Genomic DNA, 11540 nt, shown 5'->3' on the forward strand with positions numbered 1-11540 from the left:
AAACGTCACGGCTTCCGCCGAGCAAAGCTATTTGCACAGGAGCTGACTCGGTGACGTCACAGAGGTGCGCCCAGCACCAGCTTACAGTGGGGCGGCCAGCTACAGGTCCCGCCCTCCCCCCGGAAGTGGGGCCACGGTTCCGGGGCGGGCTGTTCCGCTTCCCGCGGCCAACCACCTTCGAGTTGTACCTCCACGGGGCCCGAGGGGCCGGGGAGCGTATCCCGCCCCCGCCCCCACCCACGCCGCCGCCGCCACCGCCGCCGCTGCCGCTGCTCACGCACTCCGAGTCGCTGGCCTCGCTGCCTGAGGTGGGGGCGCAGCGGGCGCGTGTGCGCCGGCCCCCTTCTCGCAGCCATCCGCGCTCCTGCCGTCCGGGTATACGTCGGCGTGCGCCTGCTTCCGCATCCGGCTCTGGACGCTTGCGATCTTAGTGGAACCCAACTTGGAGTAAGTATGAGAGGTGTTCGGGGATGGCCTGCACCGCGTGGACTGTCAACAGTGTGCAGGCTGAGGTGCCCCGCCTGGGTCCCTGAGTTTCCCCCACTCAGATCCTCTGGTGTGTGGTACAAGTCCTTGCTGTGGGGTACAGGTGAGGTGATTGAGGAGATCGCGCCCCTACGTGGAGCCGATGGAGAGCGGTGCCTGGATCTGCTCTTTTCTGGTGCCATGCTAAGGATGCCTGAGTAATTTAGAAGACATCTGTCCTGTATCCTCTCACCACTGAAAAACGTACTTAGACGTTTCATTTCTCTGCTGTTTTCAGAACGCCCTTGTTTTGACTTTATAGACATGGCAGAGTTCGAACTCCGTGGACCCCACGCCCCCTTTTTACTCCCAGTTTCAGCATCTTCACTTTATGTTATTAGATTTATTGTGTGTTTTGCCTGTATGTATATATGTGCACTATTTAACTGTTGGGGCCCTGCAGAGGTTAGAAGGCATCTTATTTCCCTGAAACTGGAAATAGGGATGCTGTAGACTACCGCATGGGTGCTGGGAACTGAACTCCGGACCTCTGCAAGAGCAACAAGTGCCTTTAACTACTGAGACTACTGAGTCGTCTATCTCACCAGCCCCAGCATCTTCCTTTTTTTTTTTTTTTTTTTTTTGACACAGATCTGGAGAGGGAAAGTAACCCTTTTAAGGCCAACTCCAAAGTGAATTGTAGGTCTTCATTGTATCCAGGCTTTGGGCTTAGAACAGTATCATTGAAGTCTTCCAGAATTGGTCTTATCTTATTCCCCGTTACCCCCCGGACCTATGGTGCAGGTATCGGGATTACTTTTGTCCCCAGGGCTAATTGCAGACCTCCACATGTTGAACTACGGGATTCCACAGAGAATGAGCCTCTCATCCTTCTTCCATCAATAAGCCATTCTTGCCAGCTGCTCACCCATCATCTGCTGTCCTCATGTCTACCATACTCCTGAATTTGGACTTTGGGGAACCTTCAAAAAAGGCATTTGGAGGAAATGCCAAGCATCAACGTTTTGTCAAGAAGCGACGGTTCTTGGAACAGAGAGGATTTCTGAATAAAAAGAACCAACCCCCTAGCAAGGTGTCTAAATTGAACTCAGAACCTCCAAAGAAAGGGGAAACTTCAAGAGTAGATGGCATTTTTAAGATCCTTCCTTGCCCAAAGAAGAAAGAGGCAGCTGCCTCCAAAAGGGAGGCAGAGCAGTCCATAGACAAGAAAGCATCATTGTCTTGGCTGACCCCTGGTCCTTCAAAGAAGAATGATTCTGTTGTGGCTAAAATAGATTTGCTAGGGGAGTTTCAGAGTGCCCTTCCAAAGATTAAGAGCCACCCATCTCCCACCCAAAAGGGCTCCAAGAAGAAGCCCTTGAAAAAAAATGCCTCCGAGAACTCCACCCAAGCTCCATCAGAGAGTAAGGGCTCCAAGAAGCCCTCACAGAAAAGTGCTGCACAGAACTCCATGCAAGGTCCTTCAAAGAATAAAGGCTCCCAGAAGCCCTTGAAGAAAAATGCTGCACAATGCTCCACCCAAGCTTATTCAGAGGATAAGTGCCCTAAAGTCTTCCAAAACTTACCAGGGAAGATGGTAGCAATCGATTGTGAAATGGTGGGCACAGGACCCAAGGGGCGTGTTAGTTCCTTAGCTCGCTGCAGCATTGTGAACTACAATGGAGATGTACTTTATGACGAGTATGTCCTCCCCCCCTGCCATATTGTGGACTACCGGACCAGATGGAGTGGCATCCGAAAGAGCCACATGGCAAATGCTACACCCTTTAAGATTGCTCGAAGTCAGGTGAGGAGCATGGGGCAAGACAGTCAAGACTGTCAGCAAGTGATATTCTGGGGAGGTGTCAAAGGATTAGGAAGGGGGAGGATATTGCCACATGATTGGGAAGGCTTCCTGTTGGATAAGGAATTGTTTTTCTGGCTGCTGTCACAAAATACCTGACCAAAGGAATGAATTTATTTGGGCTCATATTTGAAAGGTGTATTCTATCATAGTTCATAAATTGTGGCAGCAAGAACAAGATGCAGCTACCAAGCAGTCAGGAAGTAGAGAGAAATGAATGCTGCTTCTCTGATTCTTTTTTATTCAGCCTAGGACTCTGGCCAATGGAATGAATAGGTTATTTTTGTTTTGTTTTTATTGTGGATCTTCCCACCTCAATGAACCCAGTCTAAAAGCTCACAGATACAATCAGAATTTTTCTTGATAATTCTAGATCCTATCAAGTAGATAATTTATCACAAGTCTACCTCTTGTCAACTTGATGCCCAAACATGACACTTTTTAGCCATAACCTTATGTTTTTGGTCCTCCTAAGCCTGTAGCCATTTCATAATATAAAATGGATTTAGTTCAACTTCAGACATTTTCACAGTCTGTCTAAACACTGTTCAAAAATATACAAAGAGTCTCTAAAACTTAGCTAGACTCTTAACTGTAAGACCATCACACCAAAACAAAAACAAAGGCTGGGTAAGGTGGAGCCGGGTGGGTGTGCTGGGGTTAAAGGCATGTACCACCATGCCTAGTTTATTTTAGAATTTCTACTGCTGTTAGAAAGCACTATGACCAAAAGCAATTTGAAGAGGAAAGGGCTTATTTCATCTTACGTTTATAATCCCATGTGGGAAGTTAAAGCTGGAACTCTAGGCCAGGAACTAAAGCACAGGCCACGAAGGGATGCTGCTACTGGCTTGCTCGGCCTGCTTTCTTATAACACCCAAGACCACCTGCCTGGGAGTGGCACCGCCCACATTAATCAAGAAAATGCACCACAAACTTGCCTATAGGCCATTTTTTTAATTTTTTTTAAGATTTATTTATTTTATGTATATGAGTGCCCTGACTGCATGTACACCTATATGCCAGATGAGGGCATCAGACCCCAGTGTAGATGGTTGTGAGCCCTCATTTGGGTGCTGGGAATTGAACTCAGGACCTCTGGAAGAATAGATAGTGCTCTTAACTGCTGAGCCATCTCTCCAGCCCCTACAGACTAATCTTGTGGAGGCATTTTCTCAAATCAGATTCTCTCTTCCCAGATATATGTCTCAAGTTGACATAAAACAGTTGAGCCCTTGTCAACCTGACACACAAACACATCATTGTTTTAAACCATAACCTTTCTTTCTTGTCTCCAAGATGTCATATTAATATCAACATCACATATAAAACATTCATAACTTTAAAAGTCCCATGGTCTTTAAAAATTGAAACACTTTAAAAGTCAATCTCTTTAAAATATCTAAAGTCTCTTTAGAATTCCAAAGTTTCTCTAAGGTTTCATTACTGTGGGTTCCTGTAATATCAAAAACAAGTATTTCAAGAGGAAAGAGCCAGGATACAGTCATCAAAAGAAAACAAAACTGAAGTTCAGCATTATAAAACTTAACTATCATATTCTGAGACTCATGATCTTCTAGGCTCCAAAAGGCTTGCCCCTGCGCGCGCATACACACACACACACACACACACACACACAGCTTTTCTCTTAGGATCAGGCTGGCTCTACTCCAAAGTTGTTACTATCCTTGGTGGTCATCCCATGGTGCTGGGATCTCTACTGCAAAAGGACACCTTCACCAGTAGCCTCTCCTGGACTTCCATCAGGGACTGTGACCTTGCCACATGGTGCCAGACCACAACTTCTCTTCATGATCCCTTCAGTCTTGGGCCTTCTACTGCAACTAAGGCTGCACCTTCACCAATGCCTCTTCATGATCCCATCATGACTTCAAAAGCAGTACCACATTGGTGACTCTTACTGCCTTACTGCCAGCATGAGATGCAGCCTTGGCCCACACTGGAACACATCTCCTGTGTGCTGCCCTGGAGAAGCACTTGCCAGAAGATTTCACCAGAGTAATAGTGTTGTCTTCTCCTTTCTTTGTTTGTTTCTTTCTCCTTCCTTTTTTTTTTTTTTTTTTTTTTTTTTTTGGTTATTGTTGTTTGTTTTTGTATTTTCAAGACAGGGTCCTAGCTGTCCTGGAATTCACTCTGTAGACCAGGCTGGCCTAGAACTCCACCTCTGTCTCCCGAGTGCTGATACTAAAGACATTTGCTGTATAGCTGCCCCTTGATTAGAGTCTTGAAGAGACTTTCATCCCTCTGAAACTTCACAAGGCAGGCCTTCATCCTCTGCACTGCTCTCAGCATCATCCTCCAGGTTCACACAGGAGCTCTTTCAGCTTTGAGTAATACCTAATGGCTTTTCCAGTCCCAAATTCCAAAATCCTTTCACAGTCCTCCCAAAAACATATGGTTAGTCTTATCACAGCAGTGTTTTACAACCTAGTACCAATTTCTTAGAGTTTCTATTGCTGTGATTAAACACCTTGACTAAAAGCAATTTTGGGAGAAAAGGGTTTGTTTTAGCTTACAGTTGTAGTCCAAGGGAAGTCAGGGCAGGATTCAAGACAGAAACCTAGAAGCAGGAACTGAAGACGAATCCATGAAATGAATTACTGCCTTGCTCCCTCCAGATTTGCTTATACCACTCAGGAGCATACGTACAGGGGCATAGCTACTCAGGGACATAGAAAGGAAAAACTAAACCAGAATGAGGTTGAAACACAGCGGAGCAAACACCAGGGCCTCCAGCTTCATGTCCAGCATCCTACACTTGTGATGCAATTGTCTGGACTGCAAGGCCCACAGGTATGCTGGCCTTTGCAGCTCTGCTGCACACAGACCCCTTTGTTGGGCTAGCTTCACTCTGTGCCTGCAGCTTATTTTGGCAAATGTACTATGGCTCTGGCATTTTCCAAATTCTAGATTCCCCATTGTAACTTAGGTTTCACCTTCACAGCTTTGTGTGAGAGCCTCCTCAAAGGGATACCAACCCTGCCACACATGGCCTGGCCCCTAAATGGCCTTCAGAACTCTATGCTAGCCCCCATCACCCTCTTATTCTTGCATTTTTCATGCCCTTAAATCAGTGCCACGCATTGCAGAGTTCTGCTTCTAGCTCAAAATGCCTGATGAGAGATTGAAGACTCTTTTGTAAGTGCTGTTTTTCAAGCAGGATTCTCAATTTGGCTTTCTCCATTCAGTGTGTGTTTTCACAGCTTGGAGCTTTCTGTGGGAGCACCTGTGGGTGGGGTCTTGCCCTTAAGGTACCTTTCTTGTCCCAATGCAGGTATCCCCTTTCATAGCCTTTAACTTTGAATGTGTATGCTTCTTTCCCTAAAAACTGTTATTTGTTCTTTATATTTTAACATCCTACGTGCTCCTTCTTACTGTAGACTTAGATAAGAGCAGTGAGCAGTCTCTTTGACACCGCCTGAACAGTACCGTGTGTGAAAGTGTCTTCTGCCAAACAAATTAGTTCATTACTGTTTAATTCAGCCTCATTCAAGTTCTCCTAACTCTGATGGGCCAGGCCTCCATTGTTGGCATTATTCTTGTCCTTGTCCTCTTCCAGGATCCCACCAGGTCTGTGTACAGCATTCTAGGGCTTCTCCAACCTACAGTTCTATACTCATATCCCTCCTTCAGAACCAGTTCCAAAGTCTTGAGAATCACATGACCAGTGCCTTACTGTTCTTCTATGAAGAGACCATGGCCAAGGCAACTCTTAAAAAAGTTGGGGGCTTGCTTACAGTTTTAGAAGGTTAGTCTGTTATCATCATGGCAGGAAGTAAATAGGCATGGCACTGAAGCAGTAACTGAGAGCTTTATACCTTGATACACAGACATCAGGCAAAGATAGATAGACATTGGGCTTGGCATGGGCTTCCGAAACCTCAAACCACCATAGTCAGGTTTATCACACTATTTATTTATTTATTGCTGTGACAGAATCAGTTTAAAGAAGAAAGGGATTTTTCTGGCTAATAGTTTGACAGTTCAGTCCATCATGGCAGCAGGAGTGTGAGGCAGCTGGTTACCACTGACAGTCTGGGACCTCTACCTGTTAGCTCAGTCTAGAAAGTCCCTCACAGGCATACCCAGAACTTCTTCTCTACATGATTCTAGGTCTTGTCTGCTTGACAAGGCATCAGCTGCTAAAGTTGGGAAGTTACAACTTTGTGGTAAAAGTAATTTTACTAGTTGAGATCCACTTCAGAGTATCCAGTGGAGTTGACTTCAAGTATTAATGGCCAGCTGGTGATAGAAGTGGGTGGAATTGCAGGTGTGGAAGTGGCTTGGAGAAAGTGTGAGTAGCAGTAGGCAGAACTTACAAAAACAAAATAAAAAAATAAAAACAGCCTGGAAAGATGGCTGGGCAGTTAGGAGCTCTTGCAGAAGACCTGAGTTCAGTTCCCAGTTCATATGTAGTGATTCATCTTCAGTTGTCTGTATTTTCAGTTCAGGGTTGCTCTTCTGGTCTCGGGCATTAAGCATACATGGTGCACACCCAAAGTATAACAATATATATATATTTTTTAAAGCTGAATTGGAGTGTAATTGTATTGGTTGGGGGCCATCTGGGTGGCCTGTAGTAAAAGACATAAAAGGTATGTGACTTGTAGGGGGGTTGTTTCCCTCACTTAGCAAACCCACTCATTCCAGCCCCATGTTAGGGTATAACTAATAATAAAAAAGAGTTGAAGATAGGGAGAGAGAAATGGAGTGAGTAAGAGAGCCAGAGGAGGCCACTAGAGGGCACCATTGGTCTCCTTTGCAATTTGAGGTCCCTGCTCTTGGCTTTCTCCAGACACAGTTCCAGTGATTCTTTTTCGTAGCCCAGGCTGGCCTCAACCTGCCTTTGTAGCTAAGGATGACCTTAGTCTTTTGACCTTCCTTAGTGCTATGATTATAGGCATGTGCCAGCACACCTAGTTTGCACAGTGTTGGGGATAGAACCCAAGTCCCCATGTATGTTAGGCAAGCACTCTTGACAGCTGAGCCATATTCCCAGCCCCTCCAGTGACTCTTTATAAAGCCAGGTAGTCCACTGAAGGTGGTTTATCAGAGATGAAGTAGCTAAGTGCTGGTGCACACTGTTAATCCTAGCACTCAGGAGGCAGGGACAAGGTGGATCTCTACATTTGAGGCCAGCCAGAACTACACAGTGAGACCCTTTGTCAAAAACAAAAAGAAAAAAGAGAGAGAGATAGAAAGAAATGCTGGTGTACATCCTGTCCATAGGGCAAAAATGAGCAGATGTGTGGGAGAGGCTTGGGTGGGTCTGATTGCAAATGGTCCCAGCTTCAAGGGGCAAATGAGATGAAGATGGTACTGGACTGTGAGCATAGGCACAAAGAGCCATGCGTATTGACTGGACTTACCATGCTGTGTAGTTTTCATCATAAAGCCTCTCATCTTGCCTAAGCTGGGGTTAGGAGTCTGAGATGCACCCAGATGTAGCAATAAGTGGGGTCCCTGAAGGCTGTGCAGGGGCACTGCTGTTTTCACATCCCATTTTGGGTATAGCCTTCAGACCTTAAGATTTTAAACGCTGAGAACAAGTGTGCAGAAAGCCCTATCTGCAGCTTTACTTTTTAAGTGGTTGTTGTTGTGTGAGGATAGAGTGTCATGACACACATGTTGAGGTCAGAGGCTAACTTGTGGAAGTTGATTCTCTCTTCCATTAGGGTTTTAGGGATCAAACTCAGATTTTCAAGCATGGTGACGCAAACCTGTACTTCTGAGCCATCTCACTGGCCTATTTTTTTCTCCCTTGAGGCAGGGTGTCTATATCCCAGGCTTGTCTTATATATCCCAAGCTAGCCTCAAACTCGATGTAGAACCAAGAATGACCTTTAACTTTGGTTCTTCCTACCTAAGTATGGGGATTACAGGCCTGTGCCAATGTGCCCAGTTATTGCAGTGCTAGGTTTCAAACCCACAGTTTCATACATGCTAGGCAAGCCCTCTCAGCCACATTCCCAGATCCAACCCTTCTTTTTGAGACAGGGTCTCCTGTAGCGCAGGCTATACTGTAACCTGCCTCAGCTTTCTTTGTGTTGAGATTGTAAGTTTATGCAACCTTGCCTAGTGATTAAATTTTTTTGTAAGGATTTATTTTAAATTATACATTATATGCATTTTTACACATGAGTGCAGTGCCTGCAGAGACCAGAAAAGGGTCACCAGACAGTTGTGGGTCACCCTACATAGGTTCCAGGAGCCAAACTCTGGACCGGTACACACTCTTAACTGCTGAGTCATCTCTTCAGCCCCATGACCAGCATCTTTAATGTGTGTGCCACTGAAGACCGAAGGAAGCAGCTAGTGATATAGGTCAGTGGTAGAGCATTTGCCTGGCATATGCAAGGCCTTAAGGTTCTGTTAGGGGGGAAAAAGAATACTGATAACCATTGTTGTGATGAAAATTAATAAATATGTATGGAACCTCTGGTGATACGGATCCAAATGGGATTATACAAGCAGTTTTCTAGGGGAAGGAGGTGGAGTCCATAAGAAGAATCCACTTGTGGGAGAGAGCATTTCAAGAATGGGGTGGGGGAGGTGTGGTGTGTTGGTGATGAGCATGTTGGGCCTTCAGAATATAAAGAACTCCACCTCTCATCACCTCCTGTGTGCCTGTTCCAGATCTTGAAGATTCTCTCAGGGAAGATAGTGGTAGGGCATGCCATCCACAATGACTACAAAGCCCTACAGTACTTTCACCCCAAGTCCCTCACGCGTGACACTTCCCAAATACCACTCCTCAACCGGAAGGCTGACTGCCCAGAGAATGTCACTTTGTCACTGAAGAATCTCACCAAGAAGCTGCTGAGTCGGGATATCCAGGTAACTCCTCTCCAAGTGCCCCCACCACACACAGTTTGAGACCCAGTAATCTTCCTGTCTGTGAGGAGAAATAATTATTCCTGTGTACCTTATAGACTGTACCAGATGGTATGGTGGGGAAAGAAGACCACTCAAACATTTCACATGCTCGGCCCTTCATGACAGTGACTACAGAATATGCAGCTATGGATACTTGCCACATAGCGAACATTTAAGAAACAAGACTCAGCAGATCTGCTGTGACCTGACATATCCTGCCTGTGCAGAACTTAAATAATATGATATATACATACACATTGCTATGGTGGTGAGTATATTAGACAAGAGCAGGCTTCCTAGGAATTGAACCTCAGAGATGTGCTAGGGAGGAGGGTCCCAACAGATTTCTGTCTACACTTCATAAACTATAGAAGAAAGTATATGGGAAGGCTAGCAGGTTATAGGGAGTACAGAGTTGGCTGGGAAAAGAAGAAACAGTTCTTGTTGTCTTCATGTTCTTTTCCTCTATAGGCTGGAAAAAATGGACATTCCTCGGTGGAAGATGCCCAGGCCACCATGGAGCTGTATAAGTTGGTTGAAGTTGAATGGGAACAGCACCTGGCGCAGAATCCTCCAGAAAATTAGCAATCTCAGGGAGACACATGCAGTAGACCAACCCACAGTTCTGCCAGCTTTACACCTGTAAAAGCTAGAATTGTTGGAGAGAGGGGCTTGACCAGAGACTTAATATCCATTGACATTTCATCTCCGCTATTGTGGTCGCTGTGTGGTTAAGTGTCTCATGGAAGGGGAAAGCATTCATGTTAAAACCCACCTTTAAGTCAGGCAGGTGGCCCAGGCCTGTAATCCCAGGTATTTGGGAGGCTTAGACAGGTTACAGATTTAAGGTCTGCCTGGGCTGCAGAATTAGTGAGGCCTAGGCTAGTGAGACCCTGTATTAACATAAAAAGAGGGCCTGGAGTAAAGCTCAGTGCTAGAGCCCTTATCTAGCATGCATGGATAACTAGGTTCAGTCTCTGGGAGTGGGTTGGGGGAGGGTAGAGGAATGGAACACAACATGATGAACCGTAGGCTGTTTACTTCATTAATAGTGCTAACCACATGTCACAGGGTGCTTGTGCCATTTGGCCTTCTTAACTTTGAAGGGAGCAAGGCACACCAGGGAATACAGTTTCCCACACTTCCGTATCTTTAGGACGTGTTTCCTTTTGGTGGGGAGTGAAACGGAGTTGCTCTGTTGCCAAGGCTGGCCTCAAACATTTTGACTGAAATGACTTCTTCCCCAGCCTCATGAGGAGCTGGGACTGTAGGTGTGTGTTCACCACAGTGCCTGATTCTTTAACTATTGTTTTTTGTTTGTTTGTTTTAAAGTTGTTAACAGTATCCTTTGACTTTCAGAGATGTCCTGATTGGAGCTAGGCATGGTAGTCTGTCATCCCAGGACTCTGGAGGGCAAGGCAGGAAGAGCAAAAGTTCTAGGCCATTTTGAGTATGTAGAGGAGCTCTGGCTCATAGAAGTAGAAAAAGAAAAAGAAAAGATTGTGGAGTTGCTTGCTGGCTTGTATAGTCACATTACATAGCACTGAATAACAGTTTACTTAATCTAGGTTCCACTTAGTTTAAAAAGAATTTACATAGTTTTAATAGTCTTCCAAATTTTCACTTTGCAAATGAACCCTCTTAATTCAAATGAATCTTTTTATGAATTTTTATGCTAGAAACCTGGTGGGTTGTTTTTGTTTTTGTTTTATAAAGATGTATTTTTATTTTATTAATGTGTATTAATGCGTATTTTATTAATGCAGGGGTCAGGAAAGGGTATCAGATCCTTCGGAACTAAAGTTTTAGAGGCCATTGTGAGTTTCTTGAAAAGGGGGTGCTGGATATCAAGCCAAGGTCCTCTGGAAAGAGCCATCTCTCCAACTCACGTGGTAAATTCTTTTTTGCTTCATGTGAAATAGCATCACAAGATGTGGAGGGCTGTGTAGTTCTGTAAGGATTTCTAGGCTCTGGATGGTTCACTCGAGCCCTTATTTGTTAGATGATTTGAAGTTCTGGTAAGCCTCTGTCACATAAATACCCTAAGCTGTGCAGGTTTAGGGTATGTAAAGGTTATGTGACCAGAGGAGTGGGGTGGATTGAATCCATGAGCATAGGGGAGGGACAGTGGGGGAGGAAGGGTGCTTGGTGATGCCAGCTTGGCAGCTGCTGCCAACTCTTCCTCAGTGATAAACACCCTTGTGCCTAAAGGTGATTCATGGTCTGTCCCTACTTTTCAGAGCCATCTTTCCATCCCTTTACAGTTTCATTTTGCCATTTAATTTGTGGCAATGAATTACTTTGATTCTTCGAG

General features: G+C 45.2%; 1 protein-coding gene across 3 annotated transcripts; it reads left to right on the forward strand.

Moving 5' to 3' along the window:
- The first annotated feature begins 222 nt into the window (after positions 1-222).
- Positions 223-10958, forward strand: Isg20l2 (interferon stimulated exonuclease gene 20 like 2). Of its 3 annotated transcripts, none has more exons than XM_055596620.1 (4): positions 223-447; positions 1270-2272; positions 8987-9187; positions 9698-10958. In XM_055596620.1, the coding sequence occupies exons 2-4, from the start codon at positions 1412-1414 to the stop codon at positions 9809-9811; spliced, it is 1176 nt and encodes a 391-aa protein (XP_055452595.1). In that variant the 5' UTR covers positions 223-447; positions 1270-1411; the 3' UTR covers positions 9812-10958. The 3 variants fall into 3 exon arrangements, with proteins under 3 accessions (XP_055452595.1, XP_055452597.1, XP_055452596.1); XM_055596622.1 differs by having other exon boundaries at positions 1295-2272; XM_055596621.1 differs by lacking the exon at positions 223-447 and having other exon boundaries at positions 1119-2272.
- The last annotated feature ends 582 nt before the right edge of the window (positions 10959-11540 follow it).

Source organism: Psammomys obesus, unplaced genomic scaffold (genome assembly GCF_907164565.1).
Source record: "Psammomys obesus unplaced genomic scaffold, mPsaObe1.curated_primary_1811, whole genome shotgun sequence".
In the NCBI taxonomy this organism is placed as follows: Eukaryota; Metazoa; Chordata; class Mammalia; order Rodentia; family Muridae; genus Psammomys; species Psammomys obesus.